The sequence below is a fragment of the Bactrocera tryoni genome, chromosome 3, assembly GCF_016617805.1.
Source record: "Bactrocera tryoni isolate S06 chromosome 3, CSIRO_BtryS06_freeze2, whole genome shotgun sequence".
Taxonomy (NCBI): Eukaryota; Metazoa; Arthropoda; class Insecta; order Diptera; family Tephritidae; genus Bactrocera; species Bactrocera tryoni.
In genome coordinates this window covers 82,048,426-82,066,382 of record NC_052501.1, presented here as the reverse complement: position 1 = coordinate 82,066,382, position 17,957 = coordinate 82,048,426, and the positions used below count along the sequence as shown (strand labels likewise).

At 37.5% G+C, this 17,957-nt stretch overlaps 2 protein-coding genes and 2 non-coding genes across 4 annotated transcripts; 2 read left to right on the top strand and 2 right to left on the bottom strand.

Moving 5' to 3' along the window:
• Positions 1–9,701: 9,701 nt before the first annotated feature.
• On the bottom strand, positions 9,702–10,380 carry LOC120771397 (general odorant-binding protein 56a-like). The gene has a single exon (XM_040099366.1). It carries the CDS (start codon positions 10,337–10,339, stop codon positions 9,842–9,844), a length of 498 nt encoding a protein of 165 aa, XP_039955300.1. The 5' UTR covers positions 10,340–10,380; the 3' UTR covers positions 9,702–9,841.
• A 1,971-nt stretch (positions 10,381–12,351) lies between these two features.
• On the bottom strand, positions 12,352–12,939 carry LOC120771497 (general odorant-binding protein 56a-like). The gene has a single exon (XM_040099545.1). It carries the CDS (start codon positions 12,891–12,893, stop codon positions 12,396–12,398), a length of 498 nt encoding a protein of 165 aa, XP_039955479.1. The 5' UTR covers positions 12,894–12,939; the 3' UTR covers positions 12,352–12,395.
• A 1,744-nt stretch (positions 12,940–14,683) lies between these two features.
• Positions 14,684–14,757, top strand: Trnan-guu. Its single transcript has one exon. It is a non-coding gene; the product is annotated as a tRNA-Asn (tRNA).
• A 1,017-nt stretch (positions 14,758–15,774) lies between these two features.
• Positions 15,775–15,848, top strand: Trnan-guu. Its single transcript has one exon. It is a non-coding gene; the product is annotated as a tRNA-Asn (tRNA).
• Positions 15,849–17,957: the final 2,109 nt, after the last annotated feature.

The following is a 17,957-nucleotide window of genomic DNA, read 5'->3' as shown; positions in this document are numbered from 1 at the left end:
GCATTGCCGCACTGCAGTGTTTGTAAAAGTTCAAAGTTGTATGTTTTAAGGCGCATGCAATGGAGCTTGTTTGCAGTTGTTGTTGTTTTTATTTTAGCATATGCATGGCGGCCTCACAAACTCACTCCTATGTAGAGCATATTTATATCAAGCTTGCCGACGGTGTATGCTTTATTTTACATACATACATATGCATAAGCACGAATGAAGGCACGACATATACACTAACACATATACTGCATATGTAGTAATATACATATATGGTATGTAAATGCATATACCACGTCATTGTTTGGCCAAAATGTCCACTTCCGCATGATGGAATGCCGGCATCCGCTTGTTTTGGCAGCTGACTCTTCGGTAGCTCGGTTCACAGGTGAATTTGTCGTTGGTGCATGCAATGTTGTTGCAACATGCTTTTTTCAAATTTTTATTTTTTAATTTTGCCTTTTTTCGTGTTTTTTGGTTTTCTTTTTGTAGCGACCAGAAAAACACCGAAACATTACTGATTTGTTTTGCGATAATTTCCGAGCTTGAAAGTAATCAATTTTGCTCCACAAGTATTTGTAACAAAATTTCTGCTTGAATTAATTGTAAAAATGATGTGGAAAACAGTTACTAAAACTCTATTGAAATGGTAATGTGTTTATCATTATGTGGGTTAGTAGAAACAATACTTTGGTACGGAGTGTTGAAGCATCGGAAATAACATTCTGAGAGAAATTTTAGCTGGTTGCGAGGTGGAGAAATTCAAAGTGTTGAAAAACTACTTTTTTTTTTGGTAGTCAATTTCAAAATATACTCTATTTTTATATTCCCATATTCATAATCCTCCCATTATTCCTTATATTTGGACACCGTAATCGAATCTATTGATCCCTTATCCTTTAAATTTTTTGTTTCATATTTAGACCACATTAATTAATCTTATAAGTAAACGACTGTTCTGTTATAATTCTGAAAAATATGCTCTATTGCGCTTACTCATTTCATTTTTTATTAAACAAACTTCCGGTTCGTAGTTTCAAACTTAATTTTTTAGAAAACCATTTGTTCTCAATACGAATTTCAACAGATGAATTTTCGGTTTGGAAGAAAAGTTCGTTAGATTTTACCTATATTGTTTTTTGAACTAATAAACCTCTGCTTGGTAGTTGTAAACCAAATCGATTTGGTTACGCAAGACGCTTAACTCATGGTCAACACTGCCTACTGAGCGTACTGTTCGCAACACCATCACCCATCTTGAAACCCACCAAACATTATTGGATAATATTCGACCGTATATACCGCGTGCAGCATGCAGGGCAGAAAATATAGCAGAGTTGCAAAAATTCGAATTTTTTATTGTCTACAACACCTCTAGAATATTGTCCCTATGTTCAAGTTGATCCGAGTAATAGTTTTGGAGCTACAGCCTTGAGAACTTATGCGCTCCAAGTCAGCTTGGCTAAGTGCGCCGTCTTTAATCGCGTTTTCTCAAAACTGTCGACTTGAAGTCGGTTTGCAAGATTTCTGAAGAACTTTCTTAAAGGCTTGGACGAAAGATTTTTTTTTAATAAAACTATTTGAAAAACCAAAATGTCGCGAAATTACACTCCACCGAGGGATCACCGGAAATGGCGTCGCAAAGGCCGAGTTTAAAATATTTTTTTCCATAAATTTCATAAATATGTTTGTAACTATAAAAAATTCTAATAAAGTATTGCATTGTTTATGTGACAAAAAAATTGTAGAAGGAAGGCTGTTTTTTACCAAAGGAAACCCATTTAACCCCTTGAATTCTTGAAATCAACAATCATTGGGCATACTCACATTAAAAAATCAAACAAATTGCACCGATTAGAGGACCCCCAGGGCTCTCAAAAGCATCATCAATCACCTTCCTTCCACAATTAGATGGTAAAACAGATGAATACAAGATAAAATTAAAAATTCTAAAATCTTACTTAGTTGAAATTATTATTACTTAACTTATGATATTACTTAATTTTTGAGGTTATGTGAGTACAATCTATATACGAGAGCTATAGACGTTTTCATTACCTAGAAAGTGCCATATAACTATTTTCTATAGAAGTCTTAGTTTTGCTGGAAATCGAGATATAGATAAACCAGTCATAATTCTAAACCCACAAACAAGTCCATCTCATTTTTCCCCGATTTCTAAACGCACGTAAATTACTATTTTTTTATGTTTGTTATTTTATCTTTCGTTTCCCATGAGTTTCAATCAACTATGAATTTCTTTCTTTTTTATAATTTTCAAAGGCTGCTACACAAGTCCAGGAATACTTTTCGAAATCGACAAATAATTAGGAAATTATTGAGAATTTCACTTATCAGATAAAAGTATTGGAAAAAAATACATAAGTATACACTTTCAATTACATACTTATTTTAAAAGCAAAAGCGGTACCACAGAAGTCTTCTTATGTAAAGGAATAGCGCTGTGGCAAGCAACGCACCGAGTTTCCAAAGAAAACCACCAGTTCACGGACATTTTATCAGTCAATTTAATAGAGTAAAGTAGTGAAAAGCAACTGAAAAGCAAATAACCGGAAATCAAAGTGTAAATGTAATGGAAAACTCTGTGTGAAAATCACTGGCCACTTACACTTCCACGAATATTACACGAGCAAGCAAATAAACAAACAAATTACTAACACCAGCACATACAACATACCAACATATGGGAGAACAAAGAGTGCCTGCACAACCCACAAACAAACACAGTACTCAAAAGCATTTGGCGCTTGGCGATTGGCGTTCGGCGTTACGTTTCATTCACTTACGTTTATTAAAAAATTCCACAAAACAAATAAGAAATAACACAAAAAGGACATGGCACTCAAACACAAACGCGGTAGTGTGGCAGAAATTGCCAGGCAACCAACAGCAAGTGTAACTAACACTATATGGGTGTAAATAATAAACACACAGTTGTTGCTTGTTGTTGTTGTGCGCAGTTGCATCAAATAAATTGACTAAATTGTTGTAATAGAAACAAATCTCACAAGTGCATGCATACATTTTCACAGGCATGTGTGCTCGTATGTCAGCGCGCAGACTTCGGCGTGTGCAACATTTCCAATCAACCGCAGATTCACTTTGGGGAAACAGATGGAAAGCGCTACACATGTCTACATGCGACTGCTGTGCATTCATTGTTGTTTGTGTGCGGGGGTGGGTCATCTTGCAATATTTAATTACAAAATGCATAGCAAAAACGAATAATAATTGTGAAATGGATGATATTTACAAAAGGCATGTGGACACAGTGAGATTTTTCAAAATGAAATTCGAAATTTGAACATAAATTCAGCCAAAATGTGATTGGAAAAGTAATAAAGATGAAAGCAGAGTTTTCAATCCAAAGCAAACTGAGGCCTCGGTGGCCTAACTAAGCTTGCGTAGGAGTTTGAAAAAATTTCGACTAAAAAATTAAAAAAATAATTTCGTCTATTGGAAATTGTCTCTAAGCAGTACATAATCCGGTCAAAATAGACCAGAGAATAAAAGAGAAGCTGCTAAATTTTCAACAAGTTGAAAGTGAGTGGTTAGATTATGAGGTCGATCCTCAAAGGGAACTATATAATAGATCACAAGACCCTTACAAATCAACAAAGCGCATTGAGGCCGCTATCACGTTGCGGCAGCCAATGTGAGTCTCGACTATATATGTCTCTTGGTTCGCCGAAGGTTGAAAGAGATTCAACCTCACTAGCAAAGGCTGGACAATCGAGGACAATCCACTTAAATATGTTCACCTCCTCCATACCAATTTGGCAATTGCGTCCGAAAGCCCTTAAAGCCTTACGTCACGAATGCCTATTGGAAAATGTTCTATAGTAAGAACCCAGACAATTGCGGCAAGATGAACTTTTCTAACAATGAGTGTAGTAAGAACAGCGAGCTCAGCATTAGTGTTACCGCTTTGCTTTCGGAGTGAACCTCACTCATTCACCTGCCTGAAAGAGGCTGTACATCGTTACCTTACTAGTCGCCACTTCTGGCTGAATAATACTACAAATGTCCGGTAGTCTAAGATTGGCAGAGAGCTCTTCATAGAAATCTCTCGTTCCAACCTTCCCCACGAGCTTCGATCCGTCCGTGAAAAAAATGACTGCGCTTCTTCTCCAACGACTCCTCTCCATCTATGTATTCCTCGTCGATATGCGAACAGAAAAAATTCCACCACGAGTAGCCTATGCGACGAGGTGATCCAAGTTTTTAGAAATTCAGTTCAAGGAGGAGAGAATTTCGGCGTGTCTTCTTTAGGAACCCTTCACATATCCAGCTTCCCTGAGCTTTAGACGCACTTCGCAGCAATGCACCTACCGGCAATTGTCCATTGCACCATATATTGACAATGAGAGCCGCACTTTGGAAACGATCAAGCTAAAAGTGAGCTTACATCTGCAGGCAATTTCAAAGTCAACATCTACGTAGATAGCCAAGCAGTAACCTCGTGTATCATATCAGCCAGAAGTGTAATGGGAAGCAGGGCAGCAATGGAAAGTGTTTATAGTAGTAAGCAACTTCACTTTTACTGAGTGCCAGGCCTCATCGAAGGCAATAAAATAGTGAAGCGAAAACGTGATCAACATTGGAAAACCGATGCATTGTACACAAAATTTCTATTGGCAATCAAAAAAAGAGACTGTAGGAACATAATGGGAATACTAACTGCTCACTATCTGGTGGCGTCACACGCCCGCAAGATGAGGCGGACAGATTGTGAAGACTGCAGGAAATGTTCAGAGCAGGACACCAGGGACACAATGGAGCATCTTTTGTGCACTTGTTTCACATTGCCAAGACTGGAAGAGGTATTGATAATAGAAGTCATAGAGTCTATTGAAATTCTCGTCAAGCGCAGACATCCTAAGGCATGACTACTCCTCATGAACTTTGTATCTGAGCTCCATCCGGTATCCCATAGGACCAAAACTGGTCTATGTGTGGCTTATTGGCCTACCAGATTAACCTAACATAACTTAACCTTTAAGATTGTTTGAATCAGATGAGATCGAGAAAACATTTAATCGAGACCTCGTGTTATATATTTGGGTACAAAGAGTACCAAACCATTTCTTTATAAAGTTCCAATGCGTAATGAAACATCTATATATACCATAAGGCAGCCTACCGCTTGAAACTACTCAACTTTATTAAACTTCGTTGCTGTTGTTGAATTTCTCGATGTCGATCATACACGACTTAACAATGGCCTAACAAGAATATCATTCTTAAATCATCTTTACGTAAAAGTTAACGCCCCTCAATGAACGTTTTTAGCTCGTTCCCAAAATGACTGCACAAATTAATCTCTGGTAGAAGGCAAAAAACACAATCAGGCAACTTGCAACATAAGCAAAACTTATCAAAACTCTTTTCGTTAAGATTTCTTTTTCTTTATTTCTCAATTTCACGCTTCATTTGCAAATGTCCGCACGAAGTGTGGTCCCTACTTTATATGAAGTATAGTGAAAACTTTTAAGCCACATTGTCACATAATTACCGCCCAAAAGCACTGCAAATACCAACAACAGCAAAAACGAAGAAGCAACCAGAAATTATCAACATTCACGCGAATAGAAAACAAAGAAATTAACAACAACAACTTCTCAACAGCAGCAACAAACAATGTTAAATGAACTTATAAAAGCCACATTAAAAGTCAATGAGCGGCTAATGGAATTAAGTCACTGACGGCGGCTTTAATTGTGTGAGCGTGTGTGCATATGTTGTTGTGCGCTTTTGGTGTGACCAGCGAAAATAAGCTACGAAAATGCCCGTTTTAAATGTAATGCACGTAATGTCATTAAAATGTTCATTACGAATAATTAAGAAATTCTGGCAACACTTCGCCAAAGAGTTTTCGGTTTGGCCTTTTCGCTGTTGAGGATTTCCGTAAGTCTCCGTGCAGCATGTTTTCCCAATTATTGTAATTTTTCTTCTTCACTATTGTGCTGTGCTGTTCAATTACGAAACAGATGCTGTTTGAAGCGAGCTGTGGTGTAATGAAGCTACAACAACAGGAAGCAAAAGTTAAGGTCTCCTTTAGCAGAGTATGATCGGTTATTTTTGTAAAAATTGCAAGAAAGTAAGTAAAGAGGATGGAGTGATCTGCAGAAGTTCATGCAAGTGAGGAAAGTTCTCTGATTAGTCGATATTACGAGTTTTCGAGAGAACGGTTCAGGGGAAGATTTATGGTCCTTTGCGCATTGGCCACGGCGAGTACCGCATTCAATGGAACGATGAGCTGTACGAGAAATACGATGACATTGGCATAGTTCAGCGAATTAAGAGTTCGCTGGCTAAGTCATGTCGTCCAAATGGACGAAAACACTCCAGCTATGAAAGTATTTGACGCAGTACCCACCGGGGGAAGCAGAAGAAGAGGAAGACCTCCACTCCGTTGCAAAGACCAGGTGGACAAGGACCAGGCTATATTTAGAATATCCAATGGGCACCAAACGGCGAAAAGGAAGAACGATAGAAGTAGAAGAAGAAGTAATAGGATACAACTGAAATTAAGTTTTTGCAGTCCTAAAAGCATCAATTTCGATTAATCTGAGGGATGAGTCAAGAGAACAAATAAGGGAATAAGTATTTATAGTAGCATAGCATTCCATGTATATTTTTTAGAAAATTGTTCTCTCGAAATTCAGCGAAGCCTTCTAGACAACGGTGGAAATCCGAATAGCAGCTCGCGACAGCTTAAATATTCTCGCAACTCATACAAAAGAAATTACCTTCTCATCAATTAATGCTTTTGTGACATTTATTTACTTACGAATTCTTTTTGAAGTTTTTCGACCAAACACTGAGCCTTTTCAAATACTTCAATTTACCCAATCGACAAAAGAAAAACTGAAAGCAAAAAAATGCAGAAATCAGCTGCACATCTTCAACCTTCGTACTACCAGTTTTTGCCTTCATTTCTCGCTAATTTATGCAAATTCTCCGACACAATTTGCAGGAGACGTAATTAGCTTAGACAGACGGAATTTTTAACGATTTGTCGCCTCCACCCAATGTCTGGTTTACTAGCTACTGGCTGCCTCCACGGCTTCCACAGCTTCGGTGTTCATTTTAGGCTATTATCAACGAAGGAATTCAGCCGGTATGCAGGCTTACTTGGAACAAAGCGACGGAAAGTATGACAAAGCGTAGAGTAGAAAGAAATGCTACCGAAGCAAAACAAAAATGGAGCCACAAGACAGAGAAAAAAACGTTGAATGAAATTACTGTGGAACCTGTATTAAGGTAGTAATGAATGTCCAGCATCCTAAGGACAACACCAGCCCAATAACAAAAAAAAATCAAATAGAAGAAACACTGATATGTATCTTATGCGGGTATAGTCCGTGGTAAGTATGAGGAAAGAAAAATAATACTCTCTCATACCCTTTTTTTCAGCGGGCAATTCTAATACTGCCGACAGCACTAAAGACAATTAAACTCCTGCTGTTAACCAACGAATGGAGAAGCGCTCAAATACCGGCATAATAAGCAACAACAAGGGTAAATCAGTTTACGCTCGCTTGGCGCATATTGGAAGAAAAGGAGTCAAGAAAAATAAATAACTGAATCAAAATAACCGCGTCAGCAAGCGGAAATAGAATAGGGGACATATACCCGCAAGACGGACACAGTCAGAAATCGGCCAACGGAAGTTTAGTGTGAGTAGACAGGAGGTGAAAGTAGAGGAAGAGGATGAGTAGAGGAGATGTAGAAGTTGAAGTTGAATAATGGGTAGTAAGGTATATAATGGCAGCGAAAGCTACTCAATGAGGAAGGCGTCTAGTCGCGCCGTTAGGCCAGCACGCGTAGTCTACATTACTATTCATTCAATTCATTAAGGCCTGCTGAAACGCCCCGGTGCTTATACATATAAACAAATGTGTGTTTTGGTTATCAAACAGTGAAACGTCCGAAGTAAAGTGTGAAAAAAAAATATTATATTTATTTATTATATTTTTTTTTTTTTGAGAGTTTTTGAAGCTTTATAATCTTTTGAAGTTTTTGAGAGCATTTATGGAAATTGTTTTTACAAAATTGTAACGGCTGTATGTCTCTTCAAACACACCAAGTCTTGGAAAATTTTACAGAAGACTGGGGCAAAACTTAAGATAGACGAGCTTTTTCTAAAATAAAAACTTGTTTTTTTTTTAAACGATTCAGATTACTTCTCTCCATCTAAGTATGAAAGTATTTCTCACTCATTTTAATACCAAGTAGACCACTGTACAAATTCCCTCTAACACTTATCTCCTATATTTCTTACATTGGGTGTTGCAATCAAATATAAAAACCGGACACTATACACCGTTATCCACATATTTGCCCTCCTTTGGAAACCTGAATTGCAGCCATCGAGGAATGCCAATGTTACAGCCTACCCTAATCAAAGCCCACAACACGTTTCAGCTGAAAAAAAGCATCTATGTGGCTACAAACACCAACAGACAGCTTGAAACTATTCGAAAAAGACTGCAAAGGTTGAACAACGACAAACGCGTCGGAACAATGAAAACGGTATGCAACGAATGGGAGCTGGAAATGCCACTGTCGACTTGAATACTCTAACCTCGCTTATTTCGGTCTGCAAACTGCCGCGAAGTCATTGTAGTTTGTTTTGGCTGTTGTGGGGTCACCAACAATAAACAATTCGGTTAAGCTTCGCCTGTCTTATTAACGTTAATGATACACGATATTGCCATAAAACATATAAGCAACATGGTGACCAAACGCGTGACGTCCCTTCGCAGCTCCTGCGGTAAATGCCACTACTCCTCTTCTTATATTTATATGTGCTTTCACTGTTGCCGACCCAACAATGTCTATTTCACTTTAGAGCTGACATCTCTGCTTGGCACACTGATTACTCAGATTTCACTCTCTACACACTGCTGCCAGCCAAGAGAGATGCAATAATATTTAAGTGACACACTAAGGCAGTCAGCCGAAAAACTTACTACTTGACACTCACATTGCTGTTGGCTAGACACTGGGCGCATTGGTTAAACGATACAATGTCTGGACGCACTTCCTTTCTTTGCGCTCACTTTATTGCTCATTCTCGTTGTTCGGCCCCTCACAAAGCTTTTGACAGTAAATATCAAATTATGCTTTTTTATGTGCTTACCCAGCAGTCTTTACGGCGGCTTTTCCGACGCTCACGTTCTTTGTGGTAAGTTTTGCGGTTGAATGTGTGCGGGAGGTGTAGGTGACAGGATTCATATGTCAAATAAATTGTAATTAGTCGGTGGTACGGTAAGCACATAACCCAGTAGTTTTAGCTTTGTTGAGTAGAATTTTGATATGAATTTATTGAAGCAACTTTGTCATTTATTAACGCGCTGTTGGCGTATGCGACTTTACTGTTAGAAGGTTTACTAATTCATCATGGAACATTGTACACTAGCTTTAATATCTTAAGAAGCTGTGGATGTACAGCCGAGAGCCTTTATAGACAGAAACTTGAGAATGTAAGCAAAACATTTTGACTTGAAGAGCTAACTAAACCTAAAATCTATCGGCAATTCAGATTAATTCAATTTACCTAAACATATACATACCTAAATAATTAGCCGAAACACTCTTAAAGATCCCACAAGCAGTAGAAATCTTGGTTTTCTGGTTAAAAATTATTTTTATGTACATTCAATGAAAACAAAACTCATTCCACATTTAGCTACTAATTTTTATTAATCTTAATTAAACTACAATATCTAAAATATTTTATAGGTATAAGAACAAATCATGGATTCGAGTACTCTCCTCTCTCCAGCGCCACTTCATCAGACACATCTATCTCAATGTAACCTTACTATTCATCGGGCAAGAATATATCACTGCGTACTTTGTCGAATTCCGGTGAGGCGCAAGCATGGAATTTATACACCTTATCACACGCATCGGTGCCGCCAGCGTTGAGACAACCATCAACAATATTCAGTAAGCGTTGTTCACCAACAATTTCATACAACGACTCCTTCATGGCCTGTTTGTTGATGGCATCATCCTTATAGAATACCAATTTATTGTAGAGACAGTTCACGTAGCACTTCTCGCGATCATTTGGGTTCGCCACCTTTATTTTGACCAGATTGGTGGCGAGCTCATCCGAAAAGCCATATTCGCCCACACAAGCTTCCTTGGCATGTTTTAAATTGAGGCGATAGGCTATCCAAGCAGTCAAGACTTCGAACTTCGCTTCTAATTCTGGTGTGAGCTTCTTTGGTTTGCGTAAACCCGCTTCCGCGTTGAAAACGCACAGGCTAAGCAGTACCGTCGCCAGGATGCAGCAGATGATAGAGGATTTCATGTTTTGCTGATTTTGTGGGTTGTGTTTAGTAGATTACTGTAATGTATAATCGAACTGAATGATTTGCTGATTGCGGTGCGGGTCTTTATATACTAATATTCTTATCAATTAGTGACGGTTAGACAACAAAGTCGGGCTTAATTATGGTGAAAGCACTACATTATTAGTAATTCTTTGTAATCGCAATGTTTATTTTTCGTTAAACGCACGAAGCACTTTTGAATTATCAAGAAATACGTTAATTACAATGCAATGAAATTCTTAAAATAGGAACTATTTCAATATTCATTGCAATAATCGGGAGATATGAACAGATGTTCATACTTTGGTATTTTCCGATGATATATACTTACATGTGTACTGCGAATTTCCTTATCAGTATTACAAACTAATTTAATTTCAGGTAGTCTGAATCATGAAGATAATCTTTGTAAGTTGTAAAAAGGGTTTATTTATAATTTTAGATTACTACGAAATATGGACTAGATTTTTTTTAAATTCGCTAGAATGTGAGAAAGTTATTACACAATTATTTGAAACAAAATAAAACATTAACAGGGTGACAAAAATGCAGAAAATATGCAATTTTAAAATTTTTCGAACTTTGAATCAAGATAGATGACAAAAATTTAAGTAGACGACATATTCCATTGCTTTTCTAAAATTAAGTGTAAATATATTCTAAAATTATTATGTATTAAATTTAAAATATATTGTTGAACTGATGGTAAGCCTACAATGTTCTAAAATTTGTAGCTAACTATGCTGGACATGTAATCCTTATCCCGGTTTTTAGGTTAGGTTAAGAGATCCGTTCTAACCGGCATCTCCTATATAATAATTAAAACACCCTTATAAATAGTCGAAGCGCTTCGATCCAATCAAAAATTCGTTGAGACGGCCAATATCAGTTTCGGTTACGTCTTTTGATTCACCGAAGATAAAACTGGTTATGTCCGAAAATTTTTTTAACCTTTCCGCATAAAAGCCCATTGTTCAGGGCAGGAATTCAGAAGATCTCCTGCATTTTGCTCTAGGTCAAAAAAATCTCGCAGTCGCACAGAAGTGAGTCGTCAACCTGCGTTGCTAATCATATGCGAGGTCCATTGATCTGGCGCTAGAACGCAAGATGCTAATGGAGATCCAACTCAATCACATTCCAATGTCAATGCCGGCTTTGTAATTGCCAGCGATTCCGCTCTGGCCAGGCACCCAAACGAGTCTGATTATGAAGTAGCTTGATGCCAATTCTTGTGAGAAGAGACCAATCCTCGACGAAATTTGAGCAAACAGTTATCAAGCTCTTAATGCCCACCTCTCTAAAAGAGACTGTACTCCTTACCAGAATGTCTGCCACCCCTTAGTAGCAGGCACGTCGGCCTGAAAAGCGTACCATTTTTCCGGTAGCCTCAATCTTAGATTGGCGTGTTTCGACCCATTCGTTAAAACGCTCACTGCGCGTCTTCTCCAGCGACTTCTCCCCATTCACATATGGTATCTTTCGCCGGTATGTGAGCTAAGAAAAAGCCGCTACAAGTGGAATGTGCAGTGATCCAAGTATACCCAGGTTCCCTGAGCCTTAGATCACATTTCGCAGCAAAAACCTTCCTGCAATGTGCAAGGGTGATTTTTAAATTGTCATAAAATGATATTGTGGTGTAGTCCGCAGGGTACCAGAGATGCCTCTTAGAGCCGCTTTTTGGACACTTTCAAGCTTCTTAAAAAGTGTAGTCTTTTCCAGCGCCCCCTAACAGACAAATAAACCACAGAACATGATTGCCTTCACTACGGTTTCGTAGAACAAAAACACCACCTTTGGTGAGAGTCCACAACTTTCCCTATAACTTCTCTCCGCCAATATAAGAAAACCGATGTTTTCTTTACCCTGTTATTAAATGTTATAATTTTATCAACATATACAATAGAAAGAAAAACTTAACTAAATTGTTTTATTAAAAATTTTATTCTTACTAAAAATGTTTGTAATTTACAATCAAAAAATCTCTTAAATAAATTGTTTTAAATAAATACATTAACTCAAGTTAATAGAAATTATCTATTCGTCGGGCAAGAATATATCACTGCGTACTTTGTCGAATTCCGGTGAGGCGCAAGCATGGAATTTATACACCTTATCACACGCATTGGTGCCGCCAGCGTTGAGACAACCATCAACAATATTCAGTAAGCGTTGTTCACCAACAATTTCATACAACGACTCCTTCATGGCCTGTTTGTTGATGGCATCATCCTTATAGAATACCAATTTATTGTAGAGACAGTTCACGTAGCACTTCTCGCGATCATTTGGGTTCGCCACCTTTATTTTGACCAGATTGGTGGCGAGCTCATCCGAAAAGCCATATTCGCCCACACAAGCTTCCTTGGCATGTTTCAAATTGAGGCGATAGGCAATCCAAGCGGTCAAGACTTCGAACTTTGCTTCTAATTCCGGTGTGAGCTTCTTGGGCTTGCGCAGACCCGCGTCCGCGTTAAAAATGCACAGGCTGAGCAGCACTGTCGCCAGGATGCAGCAGATGATAGAAGATTTCATGTTTTGCTGATTTTGTGGGTTGTGTTTAGTAGATTACTGTAATGTATAACCGAACTGAATGATATGCTGACTGCAGTGCGTGTCTTTATATACTAATACTCTTATCAATTAGTTACGGTTACACTGTTGGGCTTAGTTACGGTGAAAGCGCATTATTAGTAATTCCTTGTAATCGCAATGTTTGTTTTTCGTTAAACGCACGATGCACTTTCGAATTAGCAGGAAATATTTATTTCAATGCATTGGAATTCCTAAAACAGAAACTATTTCAATATTCGTTGCAATATACAAGAGATATCAAGAGATGTTCCGCTTAATTTGAAATTATGATCTGATCATATAAGTACTTGTGTTAGGAATTTCTCCCTTATCTCTTTTGTAATTTAATTTAAATTCAGATTGTCTGATTTTGCACAGAATCTTTGTAAGTGGTACCAAGGCTTTATTTATATACTATTCGGGTTTAAACTAAAGTGAAAATTTTCGTAGTCAAAAATGAAGAGATTTTACTATTTTTGAGTTTTTTCCTCTAAGTGGCAGCTCTTTTGATCATTTCATAATTTTTTAAAGCTCTAACAGGTTCTGTAGATCCATGGAATCAACGATTAACAAAAGATCAAATTGAAAACTTCCCTAATTGAAATTGATATATTTGATATAATTTAATTTGAATACGCCCACATGTAGGAAGTGTAGGGAAGTAGGCGTAAGAGAGACGCGAATGCCACGCAAGCCACCAATGAAATTTGTGAAGTTTACGAGGACTATGCTGTATCAGTTCGTGTAGCGCAAGAATGATTCACTCGCTTCCGTTCTGGCAATTTCGTTGTGAAAGATGCATCTCGCTCTGGTCGACATATCGTTGGAAAATTCGATCAAATTATGGAAAAGATTGACCGGGACCGTCAGATGAGCAGCCATGATATCGCTAAGGAACTTTATATTCATCATCAAACTGTTTTGAACCATTTAAGGAAGGCTGGCTACCAAAAGAAGCTCGATGTTTGGGTACCACATGAACACATGTCTGTGAAAAATTTAATGAACCGAATTAATATATGCGATTCTTTGCTGAAACGAAATGAAATCGAACATTTCTGAAGTGAATGGTAACAGGAGACGAATACGACAATAATGTGCGAAAAGGTTCATGGTCCCAGCATGGTGAAGCTCAACAAATGGTCACAAAGCCAGAATTGACGCTCGAAAGTTTATGCTGAATATTTGGTGGGGTTAGAAAAGAATCATCCAATATGAGCTGCTCCATCCTGGTCAAACGATTGATTCTACATTTTATTGTCGACAACTGATGAGATTGAAGCAAGCAATCGAAAACGACCAGGACTGATCAACAGAAAGGGGACAGCACACATCTTTGACGACTCAGCAAAAACTGGGAGAGCTTGGCTGGGAAGTTTTGATGCATCTATCATATAGCACTGACCTTGCACCATCGGACTACCATTTTTTTCGGTCAATGCATACTTAAATTACTTTTCGCAGTTTTTCGCCGAGAAACCAGAAAAGTTTTACACTGATGGATTAATGTCTCTAGCGGAAAAATGGCAAAAAGTGGTCGACCTAAATTGTACATATTTGGTTCATTAAAGTTCATTATAAATATAAAAAAATAAGTTTAAGTTTAATTAGAAATAAGAAAATACTTTTCCAGCTACACAATATAAGGATTGATTCTGATTTCTGTCTTGGAAACAAGAAAACTCAGGAAATAAAGTAAACAAGGATCGAATGGTCAGCGATTATAGATACTCAAGAAAGTATTAATCATCGCCTCCGTGGCGCAATTGGCTAGCGCGTTCGGCTGTTAACCGAAAGGTTGGTGGTTCAAGCCCACCCGGGGGCGTTACAGCATATTTTGCGGTAGAGTTCATAATACAAACTCATAACAGCTTCCTTGGTGTGTTACAAACTGAGACACGATATATGTATGTACAGTCTGATTTGGTGTTTGATTCTTTAGATTACTACATAAAGCTGTGAAAGCACATATGCAGATCAATATTGTCGCCAAAATGCTGGAAATGATTGAAACTTTTATGTTAAACTTGTTTTGTTTTGCTTTTGTTAGTTTATTGAAGACTGTCAATGTAGTCTAACATTTTATATACTAGAGATGTAATCTAGAGACATGTTATCAGTATAAACTTATTTACTGCAATTATTGCGAATTTTTACAGGAAGCTTTTTATTGTAAATTAAGCAGGCTTTTGTTATATGCTGCATTCCCACGAAATGTGCAATTCATGAGAAGAGAGATTTTGTTGATAGAAAATATTTAACGGATACTACGTTCAGTTGTAGTTTATCGCCTGAGAATTAAAATTCGCAGGCTTTAGAAAGTAATGTTTGTATTTGTGTTGATTAAAATGCTTACATATCACCTTTATAAGTAGTTTGTCTAACCTTTCAGGAATTGTAAGCAAAGCAGTTAGCTTTAATTGTAAATTCCATTGAAAGCGTCTTATCAAAAAACTTTGAATAGCATATGATGAGTGTGTCTTGATAGAAAATTAATAAAGAAACTTATTTTAGATTCTCATATTATTCCAGTAAGTAGTAACTCCTCCTAGTTTCTTTATTTCTTCTAATTTTCTTTCCTAAGTTGTGAAAGAATAGAGTTAAAGCAATACCTGTCTTCGACTGGTCGTTTCTCTGCTCTCTTACAAGTAAAACAACAACAAAGTTATCAAGTTGAATTTGTAAAACAGATACCTCATTGATCTGAGTTATTCGCTATCTTCAATGCTACCAACTTTTTAAATCTGCTCAAGAAGGAAAATATTGATATAATGTTTTCTATATTCTCTATTTTTTCTTCATATTTCTTTTTGAACCCTATTTTAGACCAACAGATTTTGTAGCCTCCGTGGCGCAATTGGCTAGCGCGTTCGGCTGTTAACCGAAAGGTTGGTGGTTCGAGCCCACCCGGGGGCGGTAAATTTTTTACAATATCATAGTTTACATAATTGCAAAAATAATTTTTAATATTCATAAAGTCATGTCTCTGTACCGAAAGCACACTAAAAACTAGTTAATTTGAAACGAAGTGCAATAATCATTCATATTGATAAGACTCAGTATAATCGACATAATAGTTATATACATATATATGGTATATACTTCTGCTAGGTGTATGCGCTTGAGAACAAATGAGCTCGGGCTTGAACGACTGATAAGAGCTAATATTATAGGCGTAGACGACTAGCGCCTTAAGACAACAACTAAAGTACTAATCAGCTGAATATTTACAACAAAAAACAACTGACAGTTGATTCAACTATTGTATAGACAAAAACGTTTAAGAAATATATTACCGAACATTTCTGAGAATGCCCTCAAAGGTATTTCATTATTTCAACTACAGCTATTTAATGATTAGCATATAAGGTCTGCTTAGTTACACTTTTACACACAGTTCAATTACAACGCCTATGAAAAGCAGTCGAACTATATTTAGAAGGAAAATCGATTCACTTTTCCATTAAATAAAAATGAAATTAATTTTGCTATACACGGTCAGCACTTTGATAGTAGGCAGCATTAACGCCGACACTATCTCGGAGACTCAACATATTCCGAATGATTTAGAGAAACAGATTGCTGAGCATTATAGTGACAGAGATGATGTAGATAGTATGAACGCCGAGTACTTCAAAGCACTACAAGCATCAAAACGAAATTTAAAAGCCGGAGCTAAGGAACGCATCGCTACAGCTGCCGAATACTTCAAAGCACCCGACGCAAATGAACTTCGAAGCAATGCGCTAATACTGGCACAGGAAAGATTAGCCGACGCTGCTGAATATCTAAAAGCACCAGAGTCTCCAAAGCGTGTTTCCAGAACCAAAGTGGGGAATGCACTTGCTGCCGCTGCTGAATACCTTAAGGCTACCGAATCGCCGAGACATAACACCAGGATTGATCGAATCGCAGAAAGTTTGGCCGCCACTGCTGAATATCTGAAAGCAACAGAGTCTCCAAAGCGTGTTTCCAGAACCAAAGTGGGGAATGCACTTGCTGTCGCTGCTGAGTACTTTAGAGCTCCCGCATCACCGAGGCATAACACCAGGATTGACGAACGGCAAAAAGTTTAACAGCAACTGATGAGTATTTCAGCACCCCAGAATCGCAGAGGCATAATAAAAGGATTGACAGAACGATAAAAATTAAAGCTGCAGCTGCTAAACACTTTCGTAAATCTGATTATTACTCAAGGCGAAGGAAGTACCTTGTTACACACGGAAGGCCGATGTTCAGACCAACAGAAAAGTCTCATCGTCGTCGATATATTGCACTTCTGTAGATTTAGTTAATTTATTGTTGTTTTACAGTACAAGTTTAAGAAATAAATAAATGAGTACTTTCGTGCGCCTGAAAATTACTAAAAAGTTGATGTTGCAAAGAAGAATCTTGCTGCAGTCGAAAGGCCAATGTTTAGTCCACAAAAGAATTCTCCTCTTCCTCGTTGTCGTCGTCTAGATCTATTTTAGTACATTTAATTTTATTTTTTAGTACAAATTTTATAAATTAAATACAATATCATGTCAACAACAACTTCTGTGAAAAAGTTTGTATACCAAGGTTACCTTTAATAACTCGAGATTAAAGAATAAAAGCAAATTTTAATTAGCGAAAATCGCTTTATTGTTTTTCAAAATATTTTCCATTATGATCTATACACTTTATTATGATTTGGAGCCAATTTTCGAATCACTTTTTCCTTTCTGATAGGGGCATCTCCAAAACATGCGCTCTGAACGTATCAACCGCCTCTTCAGGTGTCGAAAACTGTTAACCTTTTAGTTTATATTTTACGTACGGAAATAAAAAGAAGTCATTTGATTCCACGTCAGGACTAAACGGAGCATGACTCATCAAAGTCTTGCAATTGCTTCTGTCGATGTTTGAGATCTCGCATTATCGTGGTGAAGAGTGATCCGTCTTCGGCAGTTGGTTTTCCTAACTTCTAAGACAACTGGCAAGCAAATGACTGCGTTCCACTCAGAATTTACTGTACTGTATTGTTCTCGTGGTATGGTTGAG

Excerpts from the sequence above, each read along its gene's own strand:
- LOC120771497 (XM_040099545.1), bottom strand. The coding sequence starts at position 12,893 with ATGAAATCTTCTATCATCTGCTGCATCCTGGCGACAGTGCTGCTCAGC.
- LOC120771397 (XM_040099366.1), bottom strand. The coding sequence starts at position 10,339 with ATGAAATCCTCTATCATCTGCTGCATCCTGGCGACGGTACTGCTTAGC.